At 36.4% G+C, this 26088-nt stretch overlaps 1 protein-coding gene across 1 annotated transcript in view; it reads left to right on the top strand.

The window, feature by feature from the left end:
• RIT2 (Ras like without CAAX 2) overlaps positions 1 to 26088 on the top strand; it is a 171527-nt gene that overhangs the window by 41808 nt on the left and 103631 nt on the right. The window contains exons 2-3 of the mRNA XM_030512920.1: positions 5049 to 5105; positions 24248 to 24321. Coding sequence (XP_030368780.1) covers positions 5049 to 5105; positions 24248 to 24321 — 131 coding nt within the window. The remainder of the gene's footprint in view (positions 1 to 5048; positions 5106 to 24247; positions 24322 to 26088) is intronic.

The following is a 26088-nucleotide window of genomic DNA, read 5'->3' as shown; positions in this document are numbered from 1 at the left end:
CCTCTACTCTGCTCTTGTGAGACCTCACTTGCAGTACTGCGTACAGTTCTGGTGTCCTCAACATAAAAAGGACATGGTGCTGTTGGAGCGAGTCCAGAGGAGGGCCACGAGGATGATAAGAGGGCTGGAGCACCTTCCATATGAAGGCAGGCTGAGAGAGTTGGGGCTGTTCAGCCTGGAGAAGAGAAGGCTGCGTGGAGACCTCCTAGCAACCTTCCAGTATCTGAAGGGGGTCTACAAGGATGCTGGGAGGGGACTCTTCCTTAGGGACTGTAGTGGTAGGACAAGGGGTAATGGGTTCAAACTTAAACAGGGGAAGTTTAGATTAGGTATAAGGAAGAAGTTCTTTACAGTGAGGGTGGTGAAGCACTGGAATGGGTTGCCCAGGGAGGTTGTGGATGCTCCATCCCTGGCGGTGTTCAAGGCCAGGTTGGACAGAGCCTTGAGCCACATGGTTTAGTGCAAGGTGTCCCTGCCCATGGCAGGGGGGTTGGAACTAGATGATCTTAAGGTCCTTTCCAACCCTTACTATTCTATGATTCTATGATTCTATGAACAGAAGTTAAAGATCCACTGGAATAGTGAATCTAAACTAAATTGAATCAGCCATATGGAATCACAGATCCCTGAGTTGCAGCTACGGTGTTCATTTTGCCAGACTATTTAAGTGTAGGATTTTGTGATGAGGGTAAAGATTTTTTTGGAAACAGACAAGTATGAACATGTGGAAGTTCTTGGGAGAATAAAAAGGGATGGGAAGCTCAGGACAAAATATTCGTATCAGGGATACTATTAACATAAAGAATATTGTATAAGCTCACAACGTACTCTCTGGCCTTGAAAAATAGTTATAGGACTATTTTCAAAGTTGTGTGTATAAATCAAATTCAGAAAAAATTAGAAGGACAGTAGGATTCTACTCTAACTTTTCTCATAACTGTATGGGTATCTAAGCATTTTCTCTATTGGCCTGTGGGCCTGTACAAACACATACCTTTTAAAAAGTTAATACCTTCTTTACAAGAAATTTAATATTGTTGCACTGATCAAAAAGATGCTTCAGAACAAAAATATAACCTCAGCCTTTTTCTAAGCAAGGTATTTCCTACTGGGAGGCAGAAGAAAATATTATCAGAAAGGGAGCAGAAATTATACTGAAAGTAGCAGACAAGACTAAGTATATTATTCAAAGAAAACATACATTTCAGTGCCAGCATAAGTATCACGTATACCTTTAGTAGTTAATGAACACTGGATAAGGATGATTGGAAACAACTAAAAATTATATGCAAGGTCTGAAATCCTTTTTTATTTTTAAAACACAAGAGAACTTTAAAGTTACATAGTTACTCATGTATATCAGGCTTACATTTATTCAACTGAGGCAATCTGCATTTGCTTAGCCACAGATGAATATAAAGAAGATATTATTCATCTGAAACAATGATCCTTTTACTTGTTGTGGTTGCCATGTGATGTACATGTCCCACTGAAATGGAATGATCTTCACGGTGTTATAAAATATTCATTAAAAATTTTCAGGTAACTTGCAATTCAAAATGTTTCACAATATCTGCTATGGATCAAAAGGTTTTGTTTTGGTTTGATTTTTTACCATTTTTTTTACTGACTCTGCTTTTACAAACACCTTTTTTATCCATTGATTCTGTTTTAATATCCTGCTTTAAAGCCACATTTTGACGCAGTGCTTTGTGTGTGGCATAAAGTTCAAATTCCCTGATTTATACATCTGTAAAAACTTGATGCAGTATTATTTGGATTTCCAAAGGAAAATGGTCACAATGATAGCTAATGATGGTTTGGATTTGTTAGGTAGGAGTGTTAATATGTATGGAAGAAAGGATAACGGATAAGGAAAAGAGGAAGGAGCAGGAAGAATGTTTTCATAAGGCAGCATGGAATACCCATACCAGTTTCATATTAGTTTTCAAAATTAATTTGCTCTGGAAAATTACTGCTGATGAAGAGCACAGTATATTCCACTGAGGCTTCTGTCCTGCTGGGGAGCCCAGACAAAGCTGGTTACAAACAGATCCTGTTTCCAAGGCTTCAGCTGAGTGGTTTCATGCCAGTGGCAACTGAGCCTTCTTTTGCTCTGGGAAGTGTTCTACTGACTTCTGACCATCATTCAGAGCTAGTTTCTGTATGTCAAGAAGCCAAGACTGGAATACTTGGTAAATATAGACACAACTGCTCTTATACATCAGATCTGATATTTTGAGACTTCATTGTCCTCCATTCTCATGGAGTAAGGGGATTGTTATTTAAAGCCAAAAGTTAGTTGTTCCTTTCCCTTAGATGAAGTGGCCTATTATGCCTGCTCTGGAAATGCTTGCTGCAGTGATGTGCAGTAGGGTTTAATGGAAAATGAAAATTCTTGTTTTAAAGAGCACACAGAGAAAGATGGGTTACAATTCGTAGCTCTTATACCCCGGTTTCCTTATTTTACATTGTAATTCAGTGATCAAAAAGTTCAGTGTAGTCAATTCCTTCTGCCTGATGAAAAAAATGTACCTGTTTCTGGAAGATGGTGCTAATCCCCATGCAAGAGGTGACAAGCACCAAAGATGTTCCCTACCCTGGTGATTAGGAGGAGCCCTTAACAAAGTTGTGGGACAAAATGCATGCAAAAATAAGGTTTTACTCACTATTTCCCTGGCCAGTGGACTGTAAGATGTTTTCATTCATTATGTAGAAGTGCTTCTCTGAGCAATGTTCACACATTCTGTACCTCTCCAGATTAACTTTGTATATAACCAAGTCAGCTCATGTAGAACTGTGGACTGAGATTATGATCAGTCCATGTTACTGCACTCAACATCACAAGACATAAGTTCCTCTTCTAATCTGCTTCTCAAGCACTGTGTGCAACCTTGGTAAAGTTTTAATGATGCATATTCACACACAGAGAGTAGTTTGTAAAAAATCTATTTTACATATCCTAGTGGGTAACATTTTGCACATTACAGTAGAAAGTCAATATGATGTTTCCAAACAATTTCAGTCCTCTTAGATCCTGTGGATTTGATGAGGGTATAAATGATGTTTTGATCTATGATTTGGGACTGTCTTAGGAGGCAGGAAAAATATCTACCATGAGTTCTGGGTGTCCTCTGAGAAATTCTGTTTCAGTTGTGACAACAGATTTTGTGACGCAGGCATAGCTCCAAAAGGAAACAGAATTAGATCAGATACAGAGTAGTTTGCTTTTTAAAAAAATGAAATGCTTGGCAAGAAAAAGCAGCAGGTAGTGAAACAAATCAAATTCATTTGTGGTACAGGCCCTCGGAAAACTCAGAATGTGTAGGCATAAACCATATGAACAGCATTTCTACTAGCTGCCTCAGCTTCTCAGAGTAAACTAGGCAGATCACATTAGACATTAATTTATTCTTCATAAACCACGAACAGTTATCAGATGGAGGTGCCTAAAAATCTGTTGTGATTAAAAAACCAGGTGTCCTGGAAATGAAAGTGTCCAGACAAACACAGTACTTGAAAGTAATGCATCTGACAACAGATAACATACAAGAGAGGAGTGTCAGTGCACATAGATTTATTCCTCTATAGTATGTGTGGAGTGAATGAGCTTCTTTTATGCAGTTACCCTCTCTGAGTTACTATGAATTTATAATGCCATTTCTTAACATTTATATTTGTCTACACTAAAGATGCAATAATTTATTAACATGGTAATAAAAGTTTAATACTCCTTGTCTGTATTATTTTGTAAAACTATCACCTTAACCCCTTGATTCTGGAAAATATAAGGGGGACAAACATTAAACTAAAACAATGCTGGTTTAAATATGGGTGTATTTGTACGCAGAATTTTTAGAATGTTGCACTTGTTTGTAACCTCTGCTATTGAAGGTGACTGAGATGTTCAAGACATAGGGCAGAATCTCATGCTCATTTTAAGGTGTTGTGACTGGTAGTTATCATTCAGGTGGGGTACTTCTTTTTAAACAACCATCCACATAGCTGTAGAGGCATTTTAATGCAGGCATTAAAAAAACCACACCAAAACCTTAAAAAATAAAAATAGTGAAATTGGCTTAAAAATCAACCAATATTCAAAAACATGTTTGGTCCTTCCCCCCTCTTCCTCCTCCCCATTCAATTGGAATTCACCTATTTCACTTCTGAAGACCTCCTTTTCACAGCTTTCAGTCTTAGGCAGATACCTTAGCTTTACAAATCAGCTGAGATTTAAATTCCTGAAGAAAACCAACAAAGGTAACATAGCTTCCTGTGTTATTCTCATAACTGGTGATATTACTGAGACCACTGAATACTCCAGCCTGCTTTCGTGATTATTCAAAATCCATGAACTTTAGACGTCATACTGGAAACTTATGGTTGTATAGGATATGAATGCTTCTGATTTTCTATGTAAATTGGGATGTCATTTCCAGAATGCCAATTGTTCTAAATTATGCAAAGCAATTTTCCTGAAGGCTTGTGTAACTTTCCTAAAAATTCGGAAAATAGGTAATAGTCATAAAACAGTCTGTTCAGAAGAAACCAAGCTCTAGATGGTTAACAAAGTATTTGTCTGATGCATCAAGTTTAATGAGTTAGGTATTACTAAAATGCACCAGAAATCAAATCAGATTCTACAGTTAGTGGCATCTTGCAACATCATGAAAACTTTTATGAATCAGCTTTCTAAATTATTTTTTACGTTCTCTTCATGGTAATTTTAATCTATGTACAAAGTCAGCTTAACAGTATTTATCAAGTTTTAAAAAGATGAAACATTTTAATACAGCAATTGATAAAATACAGTTTAAAAAGAAACTAAAACAAATAAAAACATTTAATTCATATTTTTGCCATATATCAGTTCTTAGTTATCACTGTAATACCAATGTGTTCTTGCAGCTGTAGACGTAAAAAAGGCTTTTGACTGACTTTCTAAGTGATACTTGGGCGAGTGAATTCTCAGCTTGTTCTTTTCCCTCTTGTCATTTAATTACAGTAATATCATTAATTTTTTTTCCCTCTCTCTTTCTCTTTTCCAGCAATGACAATGCAGTTCATAAGCCATAGGTTCCCTGACTATCATGATCCAACTATCGGTGAGTAGAGATTATTCTCTTCTTCATCCCTTTCAATCTCTTTGTCTGTTTGAGCTTGCCATACATGAGAAGTTTCTCCTAAATAGCATTAAACAGAAACAAGATTCTTAAACTTTAAATTCAACCTTAATTTTGTGATAGCAATGACATTGTTTCATGGTTATATTATACCATAATTACTTCTACCTGAAATGCTTTGTACAAAATCTCTTTGAACAGATTTGTGGCTTCATGCTCTACAACTACTAATGTCCATGCAATTATAATTACAAAATACAAACCAAAAATGTTACAAGATAGAAAAAAAATATTTCAAATACTAAAATAATATAAAAACTCCAGTCTGAAGTGTTTCTTTAAAAGTTCTGTTATTTTAGTACCATTTTCCACTATTAAACTCTCAGTTGACCTCCTCTAGAAAAATCAAGTGGCTATTGAATTCAATATACTAGAGTTGTGCTCTTGGATCACATACACTATTAACTCCATTGGGTTTACCTGCATTGTAAACTTCAGTAATGATAAATATTCACATGTAACTGCAATACACTGAAATATGCTTTAAATGATGACCATTACATGTCTGTTTAGTTGGAGTACACAATGGGACAGTCTGAGATGGAAGAGAGATCTGGGATGAAATCTGATTGAGTGATTTTCTATTTCTAAATCAGTTAACTCAAAAAACTGTGGCAAAAATTGTGCCTCATTAAAATAATTCCATTTTTTTCCCCCCTTCTAAACTGTGTACAAATTGGGAAGATATTTTCAGGGTATAAGCCCAAATAATTTAATGCCTGGAACAACCTTGGATTCGTATTGTTGTATTGGGTATCACCTGTGCACATCCTGCCAGACACCTAGAGAACGCTAAGCTGAACCATATGTGACAATAAGGTTCATAGTATGCTGGACTGCATTAGGAGGAGTGTTGACAGCAGGTTGAGAGAGGTAATCCTTCACCTCTCTACTCAGTACTGCTGAGGCCACACCTGGAGTTTTTGTCTGGCCATGGGCTCCCAGGAAAAAGTTTGGCCAGAGAGGTTGTGGAATCTCCATCCTTGTAGATACTCAAAACTGTATAGATATAGTCTTGGGAAGCCAGCTCTAGGGGGGGCCGGCTTAAGCAGGGCTTTGGACCAGATGTTCTCCAGAGGTCCCTGACAACCTGAACAATACTGTGACTCTATGGTGTCAAGAGTGGTTGCGAAAAGACTTTTTTACTTGCTGTTGAGCATCTTGCAGGCACTAGAACAATTATTAATATAAATGAATGTAATAAACCCCATATGTGACATTGAGGCAGAAATCAGCAGAACTGAACATTTATTCATTTAAGAATGTCTTTGTTAGCTAGTTTTACTTACAGTAAAAAGTCCTCGCATTTATAGAGACTATCCATATGTAATATTTAGTGATACCAAGCAAAAGATGGCAGAATCTTGGTCTTATAAGTGGGAGGCACCAAAAATATTAAAATTTACAAAGATTTCTTTGAAAAATAAAAATAAGAATAACAAAAAGTTTTTCAAACCCTCTCAGCCAGAACAATTTTTTGTTATCTTAGAAATATTCAGATATTTGAAACTCAGGTTTGACGTTTATGAAATTACTCCATTTCTAGGTAAAGCATCTAATGGTAGCATTTCTTTCAATTTGTCATTTCTATAGAATTGCACCTTTCCTGGATATTAATTCCTGGTGAATTGTGGTATTTTAATGATGAGAAAAAAGATGCATAAACTCTTCACGCCACTACCAGTTTTATAGCCATTAAAAATATTACAGAATAAGAATGTGATGTGTCAGCTCTAAAGAAGACAAAACTACTATGCAATTGTGACAGATTTGTTTGTTGCATGCAGAAAAAGAAATAATCATTAGATCTAATTGCTAAAAAAGAATGTTAGTAGTTACTGACACAATTAAGTTATGTACGTACACCCACCTTTATTATTTACTACCCACCTGCAGTCTGTATTTATCCATATATTGTATCCTATCATAATCTTAACTTACTGGTCTCTAGACACTACCACAATATGAATAATAGATAATCATAAAGACAAGGAAAGCTTATGATACATTGTAAGTACATACTGCAGGAATGCCTAGAGGACCTAATCAGGATGAAAGTCTCCTTGAGTAAAAGACAGCTTATACTCGATAAAACCAACGCCCTAAATAGGAGAAAAGAGAGGGAGAGTTAGAACAGGGAAATGAAATACTGAATTCAAACTCACACAGCTGGCTGGAGACAGGACTGGAAGTACGTCTCCGAGTTTTATCTGTTCAGCACTTCTGTCTCTTCGAACATGCTGAGGACATCCTGAGAAAGGCCTAATTCTATTTATGCTTTGAAATATGTACTAAACAGCAGAGTATAATCTTGGCCTAAGTACATGTATTTCTTTTGGGGTAAATTTGTCATATGACCCCCTCAAAACAGGACATAAACACCCCAAGACAAACAGAAAGAATAATTTGTTATCTGACCTGTAATAACAAACAAATACATTTAAAAATCTCAGTACACTGGGAAATTTTATACTATGGAGGTTGTGTTTACTACTTTTGAGCCCCAAGTTGCAAATCACAGAATTTTTCTTACTTTTTTTTTGTACATCCACTATTAGGCATATTTCAACTGTTTTCCATTGGTTTAAAAGAATATTAGGTGATCCAGAATGAGCATATTCAGGGCCAAGACTGTGCAATGCCAGGATTTCATAGAATCACAGAATCATTGTATAGTTAGGGTTAGAATACTTAACATCATCTAGTTCCAACCCCCTGCCATAGGCAGAGACATCTCACATTAGACCATGTCATCCAAGACTCTGTCTAACCTGGCCTTCAACATTGCCAGAGATTGAGCATTTTGCCAAATAAGAGGTTATTCCTCAAAGGTCTCAAGGAGCTAGCCAAAGACAGATGCTTTGTGTTATGAATTTTAGAACACTTTCATTCCTCAGCAATTTGTATCCTATTTATGGAGCTCATGAGCTGTCCTGAACTTCTCCGGGCGCGCTGACCTCGATAAACTCATCTTGTATGATCAGTTAACAACACATGAAACACCCAAAACAAGGAATCTACAACAGTTTTTGCTTTGACTTTAAAATAAATGGCTGCCAACTGGTTTTCATGTTCTATTTCATAAAAGCCCAAATCTTTCCAATCCTGAGAAATGTTCTGAAGTTCGATTCTTTTGGTATAAAGAATGTATTTTATGTTCTGACCTATTCCTTGCTTCATAGAAGAATACCCATGGGCAATTGGCTTTTGAAGGTTTTTAGATTCTTTTTTCCTCCTTATTTTTATTTCATACATCATCTGTAAACCGATAAAACAGTGAGCTTTAAAGGAAGTCTAAAGATGAGAACTTATTTCTCTTTTCTCTAGTCTAACATGAGGCTATGGTAAAAACTGCTTACTGTTACTGACCAGAGAATGCAGAAGAGTTTTTTCACTGTAATAAGCTGCCAAATGTGCTTCCCCTTCCAATTTCTGCTTCCCTCCAAACACACAGTTAGGAATTTATCCTAAACATTATTCAGTAATAATCATGTAGCTTTAAAAGTCCAGAGCATTATTTTTCCCTTTTTTGTGACAGTCCCTAGGAACACAGATTTTCTCTATCATTCCTTTTCATTGTGTTTCAACATTATGTTGCCAATGCATTAGAGTTTTCTTTTTCTACAGTGACTCATATCTCTAAGATTATAGTAGAAATATACAATTCAAATCTAATGATGCTTTGTACTTACAAAATTTTTTATCTTATCCACTGACATTTTTGAAATATTACATGGGATCTTCATCACTGAAAGCTGCTGTTATTATAGGATGATGCAGAATTTTATTTGCAAGCATATTTCAGTTGCTACATTACGTAATGCATGTGCTCATAGATTTGGATGTCATACATACATTTCAAATGCATGAAATTTGATCCTAAAAGAGGCGCGCAATAGATTTAGAATTATTTACATGGTTTTCTTTCTGTGTATATAGTTTATAGAAACAGTATCTACACTTCATCCAACGCATTTTTGTTCCAATAGGAATTTATTCTGAGTACAGTGTGTATCAGACATCTGGTGTCAAAATAAATGATCACAATAAATGGTCCCTTCTGATGTATGAAACTGTCTTTTATTTTAGCTGATTGTCTTAGTCTGAAAAGCTGATAAGATCTCAAGAAATGCAAGCTGTAGGCATTAGAAACAGATATAAATAAATGTGCATACACATAAATACACAAATACATGTGTCAGTATTTGCTTAAAATATAGAGTAAACATTGATGAAAAAGTTAAATGCTACCTGACGTGCTAATTTTAATCCTGTCATTTGGAGTTTAATGCTAAGTGAGAATAACGATTGTATTTGAGTTCTGCTACAAATATTGCAGTCCAGAATTTTGAGTCAGAATTGATTTATTTTTCTAAGGAAATGGGGAGAGGAAGGACAAATTTTTTTTTTTTTTTTTTTTTTTTTTTAGTGTTAGGCTGTTTATGGGCAAAATTTCAGAGCTTAGCACTTCTTGAAAATAAAATGATTTCAGCACACATTTAATATTTAATTGTAGTCAACAATGGGAACAATTTCCAAGTGGCAGTGGATGTGATCATTTTCTGGAACAAATGGGTAAGAGTAATTTACACTCTGCACAGTCTTTGGCAGTATCGCAGAGAGTTAATGCAAGCAGAGTGGCAGGGAAGGAAGCATGACATAGTGTAGCAAACTGGACAGCCTCCAAGATACTCATTAAACATGTGACTAATCTTAAAATGAATACATAATGCAAACGAGATGCGAAAGCAGCTTCCTGTTTTGGTGAGATATCACTGCATGAGATTGTGTCAAATGAGCAGTTGAGGGCATTAAGGCTGAGTCAGTGTCAGACTTTAATTGAAATGGGTGTGGGATGCGAGGCACTCTAGCATTAAGCACATGAATTTCCATGAGGTTTCCTAACAAAGTAATGCATTCACCAGAGCACCAAATAAAACACAGTTAAACTCATCTTTAATAAGATGGTGGAAATGTAGGGGTAAATTTGAGAAAAAATATAAAATGAGAATGAAAATATTCTAAGGTTATATAATGTGTGCCTAACTATGTCTGTGTTACAAAGAATACTATATCTGTTTTCAAGGTACAATAACGGAAAAGGATAAATCATGGGAAATGCAAACTTATTAGTAATGACAGAGTGAAAAAAGACAAAGCTGGGACACATTTATTAGATCAGGAGAGGGGTGTCTTGCCAGAAAAGTACTATTTTTAGGGTACACAGTGTTTCTAAATAGTTTCTACTCTTATCTAAATCATGTATATGCATCTATTCCACCCCTAATTTCACTCTCATTCTTATTTTTCCATAGAAGATAAAATATTTGGATTGGACTGAACAAGTCACAACTGGATTTGAGCTCTAAAATTGTTATTTTAAAAAAATAATCATGTGATCAATAGATAAATAGTCACGACCACATTTCATTCATCATTCTCCATACATTTATTAGCCTTACTTGAGACCAGATAAACATCTTGCATAAAATGATCTGGAACCAGAACAATTTGTCTCCAAAGGTTGTCTCCAAGGCTATTCAGACTGTGTAGACATAGCTAAATTGCCTATGTTTACGTTCCATATTCATCATCATTTAAAATGAGAAATGAAGAATATAGAAGAACACTGGTGTTTTCATTGGAACCATATCCTTAAACCTGTGTTTTATTATTAGTTTTAATTTTTCTATAGGTTGTTGTTATCTGCATCGTAATCTCCTAATCACATTAGGAGATTAATACTCACTTTGGTATAAAACATGTTGATTTATGTAAAAGAAAAAGAGCCAAACAGAGATTATGCCTACTATGTTAGGGTTAAACCTCACATTCCAACACCTAAATTAAAATGTTTACGCATAAGCTGTGTATCGAAATGCCAGTTATGTAGAATTCGGGGAGATTTAGGAGTAGAGATTGAGTGGAGATTGATTTTTGCTCACTTCCCTTATCACAGACTTTGAGAGCCATTCGAGATGCCCTGCACTATCCTGCTTTGGTTCAGGATCCTGATCCAGAAGGCTGTGGATCTCCCACAGGTCTTGTGTTGTCATCATCTGTACCATTGTGGATGTGACATAGGACCTATGGAGCATCACAGCCCTTCTTGCCAGGGAAAGCCAGGCAAGATTCCTGAGAGAGTATCAAATAACAGTAGTCATGTATGGGTAACTGAATAGCATCTATACTTCCATTAAGTTTAAAGGGGTTTTAGATACCTACCTTGAATGTAGACACATATTTTGTAGCTGTCTAAATGTTAGTACCTGAAGGTGAATTGCAGTACATTCCCTGACAACTTGGCAGAACAAGGGCCTTCATGGATCATAGTGATGTGTCCCAGAGTGCCTGGGTAGATGTCCTGCTGCGAAGGGAGGAAATAGAGTGAGACTTGCCATGCGGTATCTTTGTTGAAAGTAGTAAAAGAAAGGAGAACAATGGCGTGTACCTGGTGGCATTGATGCTGCCACTGTAAGATTAAAAAAAACCCTCTTCATGAATAGAAAAAGAGGGAGTAGTATTAAGAAATTAAGAATGCAAAAAATGCCTAAGCTGATCAGCTAGTTTAGATTTCAGTGAGCCAACAAAACACCTTCTGCTTAGTGTTGTTATGATAACCTGCCATGAAGGGAAATAGAAATTATTTGAAGCCATGAAGAATGGAGATTAGAAAATCATAGTAGATTGTTCTCAATGTGGTGGAAACAATATGATTTAAAAAAAAAAAAAAGAAGTAATCCTATTTATCTTGGTAAGGATTTTTTTAAAAGGTGGTAGTTTCCCTGTAAAGAGCAGATTGATGGTAGTTGGATCTTCTCTCAGCATTTCAGTCTGAGCTATATCCTCTACTTAGATGCATTCTCAGCTCAAGATGACCTTTGGTTCTTTCCCCTTCCTGTGTTGAGAACATCAGTATTTTCCTTATTAGTGAAACAGTTTGGCCCTGTTCTAAATATGCGAAACATGTTCTCTGTCTCTGCTGTTAAATTTTTCTTGGGATTTTGCTTTGGTAAGCCAATTATTCAGTCCTAAATGGTTTGCAGACTTCACGCAAGAAATAACCAAAGCAGCCAATTACATTTTCCTGTCGATTCTCAAGATGAATCACCTCTAACATCATGGATAAATACCTAATGTCTGCTACTGCTCTGTCACATTCATATTTTCTTACCAGTGCAACTCATCATGTAATTATTTGAGGGCTGCTTACACGAAGTGACAGCTCGCTGTCAAATAGCATTTTCAAAGACTAGGGAAACAGTGCTTAATGTGGTAATTTTCCTTTGCTAATATCTCTGGTATAAACAATAGCAGACAAGCAAATGCAGTCTCTGTCTTTCCAGTGAGTAGGTGGCCCAGAGAGGTATTCCTGCAGTTGTCATTTTCTCCCTTACCATTTCACCAAACACCTGCTCAAAGACTGGATGTTAAACAGAACACCTTGGAGAGCATTTAGGCTTGCAGTTTAGTCTTGGAACTGCAGTTGTCTGTCTGTGTCCATCATTCCACACACACTTAGATAACTTGACACAGCAGCTATGCTTGTAGAACCACCTTAGCCGCAGTGGTAGCAGACAGCAGCTACAGTTAACGAGTCTCTGTAGAGTGCTGTGAGGTGCTGTGAGGGAGGAAAAGGCTGAGAGAGCTGGGTCTGTTTGGGAAGAGAAGGCTCAGGGAAGACCTTATCACCATGTTCCAGTATTTAAAAGGTGGCTACAAAGAAGACGACGACTCCCTTTTTACAATGAGTCACATGGAAAAGACAAAAGGCAATGGGCACAAGTTAATCCTGGGAAGATTCCAGTTGGACACTGGAGGAAAATTTTTCACAATGTTAACAGTCAGCTATTGGAATAATCTCCCCAGGGAGGTGGTGGATCCGCTAGAGTTGGACACTTTTAAGATTTGGCTGGACAGGGGTGCAGGGCCATCTAGTCTAGATCATGCTTTGCCAAGAAGGGTTGGACCAGATGGTCCTTGATGTCCCTGCCAACCCAGGATTCTATGATTCTATGAAATAGTGTATAGAGGAGACTCAGTATAGAGCTGCCTAATTTCTGTACCCTAAACCATGAACAAGGAATAATAAATGGGCTGTCACCTTCTAAGAACAGATTTTGGAGGCTCTGCAACAAACTCTAGTTTTATGAGGTAAGATGAGAGAAATCTAACAACTAATTTGTGTGGTAAAGGAGGAATTCCCACTCTTCGTTCTCTTCTTCTCCCAGCCTTACTGGCGCTCTAGCATTCATTGGACAACCTGGTTAAACAGTAATCCAGAAGAAAACTAAGCCATCCCAACACAGAATAGTTGTATACCACACTAGTGAGCTTAATCACCTTAGTAGAAGCAATTCTGTAAGCCCCAAAAGTGGCAAAAGTGATAGTATGGAACCATATATAGGGAAATGTGAGTATAAGTGGGAGTGAAAGAGAATTAAAAAGAGATCCTTTTATTTCTGGGACAAGCAAGGTGTGAAAGCCAAGTCACCATCTCATGCAGAGTTGCTCTCAGACACCAGCCCGTGAGCCAAAATTCCTTCCCAATTTGATCTCTATTATCAAAAAGAATATTGATAACTACCTGTGCCAAAAAAGTAGATGGATTCAAAAACCGTTTGGGTAAACTACTAAAGGGAAAAATAGCCATCAAGGGCTGTTAAGAACAAAGACTCTGCTTTGACTTCGAAGGGCCTTTGAGGTGCAAATCAGTGGGAGCTGAGAAAATATGCCTAGTAAAAATCATTGTGTGGGATTCCTTGGGTCACTCTCCTAAAAAGGAGAATGGATTAGATGGACTGTTGGTCTTACATATTATTCCTTATATTCTCATTTGGAGCATTTACCTAATCTGAATTACTTTAACTAATAATCTGGCTGGTGATCTGACTTTCCTTTCTCACTTGTTTCAGAAGGCAAGCAAGTAGATGAACAACTCTATTTCTTAAACATATCTGCTTAACATCTGCTTACCGCGGCTGGAATAGGAAAGGAAGATATCTCTCCAGTGTGTTGCAATGAGAGACCTATGCTACATGTTCACATGCAAAAAAACACCAGTACCCCTAAATTGTTCATACTTATCTGTCCTCCATTATCTCTTTTTATGCTAGAAATAAGATATTTTCCTGCCTTGGCCATCTTATCTTCTCACTGAATAAAGTGTTAATGGAAGATCAAGTATTGTATAAAACTGTTCTATTCCTCCTATGAACCTGTGAGTTGAATTGTATATTAGGTAAAGAGAGAAGAAAACCAGCCAAAAATGTATAGAAGTGTGACCCTGTGGTTGTTATTCATATGATAACACTGATTAAAACAGGAGAGAAAAAAAAGCCTTTTCTCATAACTGACAGTAGAAAAACATTTCTGTGGTATATTTTTGATAATAGTAATATTAGTAATAATGATAATAATGAAACAATTTTATTATAATTCTTTCATATCTAGTATATTCAGAATCTAGAAAGAGTCAGCCAAGAATAGAAACAATTGTTAAAATATTTTTGTCTGTTCTATGCATAATAGGCTATCAATTTTTTTTTTCATATGAACTTCATACAGGCAGAGGACCTCTATCTCAGCAACTGCTGGTTTTGATTTGACTCAGTCTCACAATTCTCACTTCCCCCTGTTTTGATTCACCAGTTTTCTGATTCAACCATCTAATAAACCGAAGTGGCAAAAAGGAGTTGAAGGGTGCTTCTTCTCATAACTATAGAGCTTATTCTCAGTGCTGAGCTCTTCAAACCTCTCTTCAGACTTACAGTGGTACTCTAAACATCAACCTATCATAGAAAATTGGGACAAGATCTCCTTCTTAAGTTTTTAGCTACTGTAGTTTTTTTAGTAGAACTTCATATACACACTCCCATTGAATTGAGCCACTCATAATCTGGGGAACTCAGCTCCTAGTCTATAGATCCTGATCATGTTTAAGGGTGAGTAAAGTGTCCATCTGACTGGTGACATTAAGGCAGAAAAGTTTATGTGTTTATCCAGAACTATAAACCACAGTGAACTCACATGCGGGTTGTGGTTTCTAATTCATAACATAAATGTACCAAAGTTCTACAGCATGATTTGTCTTACCCTAATATCTACATCTGGAGTTAGTCAGATGAATAATGGTCTCAAATGTGTAATACTGTAAAGAAAGCCTTGGTTCTTATGGCTAAAGCAGGGTGGAATGTCATGTTATGTGTTGACTGAAGAGATTCGAAGGTCCTGGGAATTAGGTGACTGATGTCAGAGTGAATACCTAAATCACTCTGTGGGTTTAGCGCAGTGGTTCTGTAATAGGTATTACTACCCACTTGCAATGATAATAATTATGATTAGGAACCTAAACTTAGAAGGAGCCGAAGTGAGATTTGTGACAATTAAATAGGGTCACCAGTGGAAAACTTGATTACCTATTCCCTGTATATCTTGATTTGTAGAAGTATTCCTTAATGATATTTTAAATTGGAAGAGACACTAATGCTATGGTTTCGTAGATGTGGATGATTCATCATGCTCAATTCAAAATTCCTCATCACAGGACAAATGTCTCAATTAACCTTTCTTTCAAGGAAGCCAGCAGCCATCTACACCTTACTAAAACCAAGGCACCATCCATTCTAATAAGCATACAGATGTAGTCAACTTGTTAATTGCTCCCCCTGAAATGACGAGAAGTGAATTCATAGCTGTCAGATCCTCCCACTCAGTAGAACAATCACGGACTTGAAAGAGTAGTGAAATTGCTACCTGCTATTCTTGTTCCCCAAGATAAGTGTACTTGGACTCCTGTTAATTATCATGTTTTGATTAAACAGGAGTACTTTGTTCACTTTGTTCATGTACACCTTTGAGTTAAATGACATTTTTCTGGAAGCAGTGAAAGTAATGATATTCCTTTATTAAATATTAGTAGCATTATCTATATTGCAAGTGGTTTCTAGCAGAAAAGAAAAGGTTTGCCTTTGCTAAACCTAAAAAGGTTTAGCCTTGACCTGCAAAATTGCTAACAGTTGTAAGAAATCGTATTTTCTTTTTGAGAGCTGCTTCTGAGAAATGTATTTGTCACCCAAATAGTCTTATTCACATGGGTGGGACACTTTACAAGCAAAATCATCAGTTCTTCAGTTTAGAAGGTTCTTTTGACTTGTTGCGTTAGGATATTGAGTCAGAACTGAAGTAAAAGAACCACGGTGCATCCAAATCAACAGTGAGGAAGTGTTCATTGTGTGAAGGGCAAGTAGTGGTGGAGAAGGTGGGGGGTTTTTAGTCAGTATTGTTGTAAATGGTGGGTGGCTTCGGTTGATTTCTGTGGAGCGTTTGCTTACCATGAACATAGATTGAATGTGGCAAGTGCACATATACTGTTACAATTTAGTTGCATCATATAAAAACTTTAACCCAGGATGGCAGACATCCGACTCTGTGCAAGATGCTGTATAACCAGAGAACATAGCAGGGCATTTGCCTTTCTGGCCACTTACTTTTTTGACCTTCTTCACCTGAAAATGGTATCTTGCTTTGAATTTTCTGTCTTACATTGTACAACAAAATCACTTTTAATTTTGGTTCTTCTTGAAAGCCATCCAGGCCATTGACTCCTTTTCCAACTGTTCTGTTAGTAAACATCATGATAATGAGGGCCCAAAGGGAGAAGACAAATCAGATTTAACTCTCTCAAAGTTCAGTTCACTCAGATTTCTGTTCACACAAGTCCTTTTAGAGCACAGATAATGCTTCTTTTCTTGCACTTACCACAGATTAAGTGAGATGAAGTTGCCTTTGCTTCCCCTGCTTTTCAGCAGTGAATGAAAGGGTAGTACAACAATGAAACTGCAAGCTGACATTGAAGAGGAGGTGCTTGTAAGTACCTATGGGTAAAATGGGGGGGGGAAGAAAGGAAAAAAATACAAAAGACAATGGATAACCCATTTTCCAATTGGGAAGGCACTGAGTGCATTTCAGGTCACCACGACAGCTGCCATGTAAGTACCTAAAGCTGAAAATCAATCAGGCTCCTTCAGCAGCTGCGTGTTACCAGTCTTGCCCTGCAGAGCACAGATCTGAAACATTAGGCAGCCCAACAAGGTGGAGAAATTTAATTCGAGAGCAGCTGTTTTAAGACGATACATACTGGCATTGAAAGAGGAGCTCTGTGGTGAGGTGAGAACCAACAGAATGCCCATTAGGCTGAGGAAGCTTTTAGTTTGATTATTGTAACCAGATGCAGGCAGAGTATGGTCAATAGCAGCCAGAACCTAAGTTAGAGGAGTGAGATGAGAGTATGACAATGGAGGTGGCTCAGTTAAAAACTACTAATAACAAATGGTCAGACTGCATGAGGCTTACTGGGCCCAAACTCAAATCTTTATTCTGCTGCAATGATTCTGTATGCTTGACAGGTAATTTAGGCCCTGTCCCCCTCCAGGTACTTAGGTACCACCTCTTATTAATGGTAACTGGATTAAGCACAGAGGTTTGTAAGAGTATAATGTAGCTATGCTTCTGCTTTACACTGAGGATATTAGCAGTGCTTATTTCAGTAGAATGAAATCAACTAAAAGTTATGTGGTGTTCTGTTCTTTTATTTTCAGGTTTAGAAGTACCTTGTTGTACTTCTGTTTGCATCTTTACTCCTTAAGATCATGAATTATCCTATGAATACTACAGGATTTGGCTGTATGTGCCTCTGTAGACACAGGAACCTCTAAAACAGAAAACAGTAGTTAGTTAGGAGCATGTCATAATGCTGAACAAACGCTAAATAAAAGAAATGAAGAATTGTATCATGAATTGAAATTAATAAGGAAAGCTGGAATGCACAACAGTAATATGCATTCGAATTTAGCAAGGCTATTTGAAAACAATGTTACAGAATCTTTTCTGAAGACATATGTGGCCAAGACCTCAGTTTAATATCTTATCTGAAAATATGTTTATGATAATTTGAATGCTAAAATGAAAACTGTAAGATAGAAAGTGCTGTTTCTCATCATGCAACTGAACGTATAATGAATAAATGTATGAATTCCTTTTATGATAAGCACTTAAGATGACTAATGTTTTTGTTGTTTCTCAGATTGTTTTAATTTTCTCAAGGCCTACGCTATAGTCTTTACATAAGGCTAACAGAGAGGCTCTGTCTGCATTAGATGCTGCATTACTTACCTGCTTCTCTTTCATAGAAATAGCAGAGATGTTCATAGCATGTGGTTACTGAAGGAAGACTTTTTATCTGTAGGTTTGGAAGGCAGAAGTAATTTTTATTCTGTTCTGAAAACCAACATCAAGATTCATCTGCCTGGAATGATACTGTCTATTACTAGCACTTGTACTAGCAGGAGCAGGCGACTTGTGCTGTTGACATAAAATTGAGCAAAACCTGAAAAATGTGACAAAGACCTGACAAAGCTAAACAAATGACAGCATGATGACAGAAGCAGTTTCACGCTAAGAAATAAAAAGCAGCAGCACTGGAAAGAATAATCTGAAGCATTCTTAATTGATGGTATAATGTAGAATTGTGTAACACTAGACAGAACTGGAAATGCTATATTTAAGTAACCTACTAATCTAGTACTAATTTTCCAACTTGCCTTGTCTTAAAGGATTCTATCTATGTATTTACAGAATACAAGGCAATCAAATCTGTCAATTCTACTATTCTAAGCCATTCATTGCTTATCATGTGTGGGGAGCTCATAAGAAGGCAGCCTCCGTAACTTGGTGTCCTTGTCTGCAAAATGCTGATAGCAATGCTCACCCAAATTATAAAACTCGTACTCCAGGAAAATAATTACATGCTAAGGGAAATTGTAAGACCATGTATTTTGATGGGCATTTCCTCTGACATACATATTTTTATCTCGCATAGAAGGAGGTTATGTGTAGTAGTTGTACAGTGGTTTAAGTGACTGTTCATCCACTCTCTTTTTATCTAAAAATTCCTTGTTGTAAATATAGACAGCACCATCCAGCCAAGGACTCACGATCATCCTGCATTCAGAAGCGTATCTGGATTAAAATGCATACATAGTAGATAATCTAAGCACACCAAGAGCTGAGTATCCTGCTGTCTCTTTGGCGCACAGGCAGAACAACAAGAGGCAGAGCTCCAGGTGTGGCTGACGGAGCTTGGACTTCCTTCTGCTGCATTGGCACCTACTTAGCCAGATAAAATATCTTTTGGCTCATCTATATATATAAATCTGGCTGCTTTTAACTACTATTTATAGTGTATAAATCAAAGAAGAAGAGAGACTACTTGTTTAGAAGAAATATCAGCAGAATTAACAAAATGGAAGAAAGAAGCAGCTGACCCATATTTCAGGGACTGGAACATGTCTGTAATGCAGATGAAAAACACATTCCAACTCGCCTTTAAGTTGTACACCATCCAAATCTATTTTTCATGAAGCAGTTACCTGTTCATAGGTAAAAAATTGCTTCGATATATTTTTTATGAATCTAGTTTCTCCAGTGCTAAGATAACTGATAGCAACACAACCTTGAATTAATTACTGTAATTCTGTCTCCAGAATGATGTCCTATAAAAAAGGAAATCTGAAAAAAGAAGATGTGTTCATTTTACAAGAAAAGCAAAAAGCTTAAGGAAGAATATATTTTTTTCTTTCAGAGTACTGCAAAGAACAATCAAACAATTAAGAAAAAGATGTTAAAAATATCTTTTGAGAAAATATGTTTTCCTGGTTTGAATGAAATATTCAGTAAAGGAGGAAAGAATTGAGAATAAAAAAAATAGGTGGCATTCATAAAACAGCTGGAGCTCTATTTTTTTTTTCTTTCAACGTGGAAAACAGTAAACATTCAGTAATAATTCAAGCCAAGTGGGATATTGTTTTTAAGTTGAAATTTTTATATATTTTCATTTTTACTGTTTGTCAGAAATAAAATTCTTAAAGAAGTTTATATTCTATATGGAAGAAAAAAGATAATAATTCTCCTTGAAAAATAAGTTTATTAGACATTTTAACTATGCAGTTCATATATTCATATACTCACATATTATACAGATTATAAGGATGAGGTGTTTTTAAATTTTGCAGTTTGGTACCCTACAAAATGCTCATTGTTGTAGTCTCTGTTTGAATCATGGTTTTATCTCAGAGCAGTATCAATAAACTCCATCCACAGTTTTTTCCTTATAATACCCTGTCTTTCTGCTGCATTTTACCTAAATCAAAACCTGGGACTTTACAGTTAACCTCACAGAAGAAGTCTAATACTGATCTTAAAATAGGAAATATAGTTATAGTCTGCTTTATTGTCTGATGTCTGACTATTAGTCTTGTCTCTTTTTCGTACATTATCTTAATGCTTTACTGAAACAGTGACTGTCTTTTAATAAATATCACTCCTTAGAGCTATAGGATGTGAAGTCCAAAAGCACGTGGCTTAGCAGCTCCCAATTAACTTTGAAGGGAGAATGACATTATTGTTACAAATGAATTAGGAGAAATAAAATGTCATGTACTGAAACATGGTGAACAGCAAATATACCAGACAGTATTTGTGATAATGTGAATAATTTTTAAAGAAAAGAGATTAAGCAGTGAGTTTGCTAGTGATCCTGATGAAGAATTTCCAGCTTTGTCTTATATATGCTCAGATGCTATTTCAGTGGAACATCTTCACTTCTGTTCTTCTCAGTCCACATGTAAACAGCATGTTCCTCTCAGATCTCAGGGTTTCTGTTTCCTTAGTGTGACGATAATGTGTGTTATGTTGCCTGGACTAGAGAGACTAGTCCCACAGTAGTCCCTTCTGAAATCCTTTAGAAGCATGCAAAGACACCAGGGTTTTTGCTTAGCAGCATAGCCACTAATTTAAAAAATTAATGTTGACTTTGGTCCAACATACAGACACAGCCAGCTCTTGATCTCTAGGAGGTTGTTTCTTTCCAGGTTAGTGCCCCTACCTTGTAGCCCCACTGAGTAAAATAAAGATGTTTGTCTATGTAATCCCTCACTCAGCTCTATTTCTGTTACTTCCTGAGATGAAATCACAGTTCAAAAGTACTAATTGAGGCCAGACCAAAGTGATACAGCTTCTCCACTCTTAGTTTGTCTTCTTGGTCCAAATGACGTGAGATGGGAAATATGGGTTTTGATTTATGCAACTTCCTTCTACCTCCTGTGCTGGAAAAATTCATTGCCCTGGTAGCCGAGGAGATAGGTAGATACAAAGGGTAAATGGAAGATAGATAGTGCCTCTCAAAAGACTGGTTGTGTTTGAGCATTAAGAAGCTGATAGGTCGCAAGTGGATGCTATGCTCTCACCTCTGGTGTGAGGGTGTCAGCTTAAGATAGCAATTCCCTTGATAACGCTGGGCTTCAGGACTTCTGCTAAAATAAGTGCGCTAAGAAAAGCAGGCATTAAATCTCCCATCTATTTTCCATTCAAATACATGTTGAGAATATCCCAAGTATCTCTTATCACACCTGAAGTAAGGATATATTTAAGCTTTTCTAAATTATCTGCACTATGTTTGGTTTTTTTTTTGCAAATATGCAGAGAGAGAATATTACAAAGACAAGTCATATCTCCTTCCTGTTTCATCTCTACGTTTCCTGGGGCTAAGGCAAATCCTACAAATGCAATTGCCTAGAAAACCATTTAGATTCATGTGCTTGGTCAGTGCTCACAGAGTATGTTTAAATACCACCCACAGAAGATTTTAGCATATATTAAGAATGAAAATGGCTCAGTGATTCGGGCACATCTTTGTGAAGTGTTTTCAGGTCAGTAGTTTGAGAAAAAAAAAAAGAATAAAATGGAATGGGTTTGCATGTTCAGTGTTATCTTTGAAAAGTGCAAGGGTTATAAACATAGATTTTAACAGTTGAAACTTTACTGATTACAGTGGCAGGATTTTGGAGTACACCTGGAGTAGCTCAGCAGGGTATTAGATGTAAATATTTCACATTTGCTTACTGAAAGCTAGGACATATTCAGAGGCCAGTAGGTCTTTTAGTTATAACTAACTGTGAAAACCTAATGCTTTTTTAGCAAACAAGATAGGATTTATCTAGGTTTCAACTTCATTTTTATCCAAGTTGAATTCAAGTATGCAAATGTGTCTCTGCATTAACTGTATTAAAGCTACTGCCTTGAAACCCACACTGGTCTAAATGAAGAGAAAAACAGGACCACGGTATATTGGCTTTAGAGTATGCAGCTGCAGAGCCAAGAGTGCAAGCTAAATTTATGCAAGTCAAATGTTAATTATGTATGCATGATGTAATGCAAATGGGCACCCACCTGCATGGAAATATATTAATAATGCTTCATATTATTGATAGAATTCATATGATGGAAATAACATGTTTAATTTACATATTTTCATATCTTGCTTTTCATTTTTACGTAAGAAAAAAGATAAAAATTAAAAAATTCTACTGCACATCTTATTGTTGTACCATAGTGGGTTATTTAAAATGTAAGTAGCCTAATTCACTCTGTATGATCACTCCTGGGAGCTGAGTTTCTTATTCAGCAATCCCTGGAAAGAGATCTATTGACAGAAACATATGCTGGTTGGAGTGTTCTGGCTTTCTCAGCAAGGCAGTGTATCATACAACTAATTGAGCTTCTGGGTCATCCTAATATCAATGGGATTAGGTATTTGTTTAAAACAAAACATGTGCCTAAGTAATTTGCTGAACTGAGACCTAAAAGAAGCAGGAGACATGGAAATTACTGTATGTGATTATGTCATTAAAAACAGTTTGCCACTGACTGTATAGGAGTGGGCTGAGTTAAGGCCATCCAAGATCCTTCACATCCAAATACTTTAGATTTTCCTTTGTGTTGGAAAACTGCAGGTTTTTAGATGATTTTATGAAGTGTTATATGATGTCATATATATATATTATCACTCAAATAGGAATATCCTAAGAATTCCAGCTACCTGCAATATAAACTTATATTATAATCCCAATGTTATCTCAGTAATTATTTAGAACCTAGTCCTGAGGGTCTCCAGCAGCCAGGGCTTGCAGGATTGAGTCTTTGGACAGGGACAGCCATATGGCCATGGTAATTTGAGCAACCTGGTCTAGTGGAAGGTATCCTTGCCCATGGCAGGGGGGTTGGAACTGGTTGAGCTTTAAGATCCCTCTCCAACCCAAACCATTCTATGATTAATGACACTTGTCAGATGTATTAAATGCACTTGTCTTGACTTCACACCTCAATGCACAGCCAAAGCATATTATCACCAAAACCACTCAGGCTGCTATGCATTATAGTTTAATTAAACAACACAGATAATTTAAAGACTATTTCAAGTATAAACATGGCCTGGTATCTAAGCTTTGTTTAATTTTAGGAAGAATGTACAAATATTGAGAGGGGAATGAAATCGAAATGTGAGGAAAATAACTTATGCAAATAGTAGTTCACCTTTTTTGGTTTTTATCTTCCAAATTTAGGTTGACAGAATCATGAGCTAAGGGAAGAGTCCACCAAGCACAGGTTTTCCCTCCTCCACCCCCAGCCATGATGAGCATGAGGACACTGATTACAGAATTAATTATAAACATCCATTTGCATCCTCTCTGGAGATATAAAGAGGTCTAATTAATTGCTCTGACATACCTGAGCCAGAAGCCCACTTCAGCTACAGGGAGACTATCCCACTAATTTAGTCAGTCTTCAGCTTGCAACTATTTTCTGGGAAACTAGCTTTTCTATTGAGGAAGTGTCACTGTGATAAGTAAAACCATTCTGCTGCATAGCACCAGCACACCACCTCTGAATTGTTCTGGCTTAAACAACACCTATGTTCTGTGCTACCCTTTTAAAGGGAAGCATATTTACTTTAATTTTTTGAGGTAGTGTAATAGGAAAGACTAGATCCCTCCCTTTTGCTAATACTTTGCAGTGATTTCAAAACGTGTGGTTTTGACTTGAGAGAAAGCAAAGTTATGACAGACTGGAAAGCTTTTGAAAAGCCTACTCTAAACTAGCAAAACTATGACATTTTCCATTCTCTGAGCCACTCCTGTGCTTAAGCCATACTGCACTTTGTTTTTCAGAGGATGCCTATAAAACTCAAGTCCGAATTGATGATGAACCAGCCTATTTGGACATTCTGGACACTGCTGGACAGGTGAGTAGTTTCCCAAGGTGAATCATTCAATCAGAGATAAAACCAAAGAGTTTAACCTCAGGTATATGGGTCACAAAGCTAGAAGCAATCTTTACTATTCAAACATTAAGGGAGCAGTGGCAGAATAACACTGAGGAATTAACAAAGGAGAAGATTAAAGGAGTGCTTCAGTGGTATAGTGTAACTTTAAAATCTCACCGGAAAAATTTAATCAAGTAGAAGATAAAAAGCTGTTTGTTTCTTTTTCTCCATATGAAGAAAGATCTGTCACAATCATGAAATGAATAAATATGGTTGTTGGTTTGTCTTATGTGTTCATCATTCCTGCTTTTCTATATATTACTGGAATCTTCTGTTCTACTTGTAGATCAAGTATTTAATTACCATTCTTCTCCTTCCCACATTATATTTAAGCATCAAATGCTCACCCGTATGAAGAAGATTTTAATGCTGAAATTATAACACAGTGTACATATAATATGTTTATGTATGTGTGAGCATCTCTCAAGGAATTAAGTTTCTCATCCAGTAACGCAAAAAGAGGAGTTAAATGCAAGAACCTGACTCAGTTCATCCTCTTTCCATCTCAAAACATATTTATTGTTTAATCAAAACATTGCAGCTGGTTGATCTTTTCCCAAGGCACAGGTCAGGTTCTGTTTGAAGGCTTTGATAGCTTCGTGAGTTTCCATAGTATGTGTGCACCTTGTACTGGAATGAGTCAATAAGCAAGGACAGTAAATCCCTAAAACAAACAAACAAGCAGAAAGATTTAGGAAGAATAAGCCTGGAAACCTTGATCTTAAGTTCCCCAAACATCTAAATGCACCTCAGCTGGGCACTGCAAATAGTGGGAAATGTAGTGTGCTGCCAGGAATTAAAATGGCATCAGGTAGTATAAGTTAAGTTTAATGTAATTCAGTGGGATTGTGGTGTGAGTTTTACACAGGAATGAAATATAGGCCAATTTCAAAGAGAACTCAACCCAGTTTCATGAATCAAAATATGTCCTGAATTATTCTTGCTTGACCCAAAATTCTACAGTATCAGCAGTTAACCAGTGACTTGCTGCTGAGCCTCCTGTCAAAGTGTTTGATTCCCCAGAAAACTTAAGCTGAATTTCAAGGCATGTCTCCAAAGCTGTGAATTTAATTGACTTTGAATTTACTTTAGTCTTATTTTGTAGATTTATGCTAAAAAGTAAAATACTTTCTTACCCAGAGCCGAACATGATTGATGAATCAGAGTTTATGTGTCCAGATTTTTGTTAATGGAAAGAGGAGCAAAATGTTATATAGGATTTCTTTTAATATGTGAAAAACCAAGAAGAATAATACATTTTACTTTTTCTTTCTTTCCCATTTGTTTTTGTTGCTAGAAATATAAAAGTTTGTGTTGTTGATAAGTGAAATATAGAATCAGGTATTAAAAATATATTTCTCTTCCTAACTCTCACCAAAACCAAAACCTCCTGTTTTTTTAAATAGAACAAATATTTTTAAATTATGTGTAATTTTCTGACATCTTTTAAAATGAAAATGTAAAAAAAAAAAAAAAAAAAAGCCTGATATTCAATCTCTTTGAAAGATCTTTTTTTTTCATTCAAGAAAAGAAAAAAGTATCTGTATGTACTGAAATTCTAAATAGCTGAAAATAGGTTTTCCAAATTAAACAAAGCTCATCTTTTGTCAACAGTGTTCACTTTTTAGGAAAAATTCCCCACAAAACTGTACACTTTTTACTTTTTTTTTTTTTTATTTTTGATCA

The sequence above is a fragment of the Strigops habroptila genome, chromosome Z, assembly GCF_004027225.2.
Source record: "Strigops habroptila isolate Jane chromosome Z, bStrHab1.2.pri, whole genome shotgun sequence".
In the NCBI taxonomy this organism is placed as follows: Eukaryota; Metazoa; Chordata; class Aves; order Psittaciformes; family Psittacidae; genus Strigops; species Strigops habroptila.
This window is presented reverse-complemented; position numbering and strand designations above follow the sequence as displayed.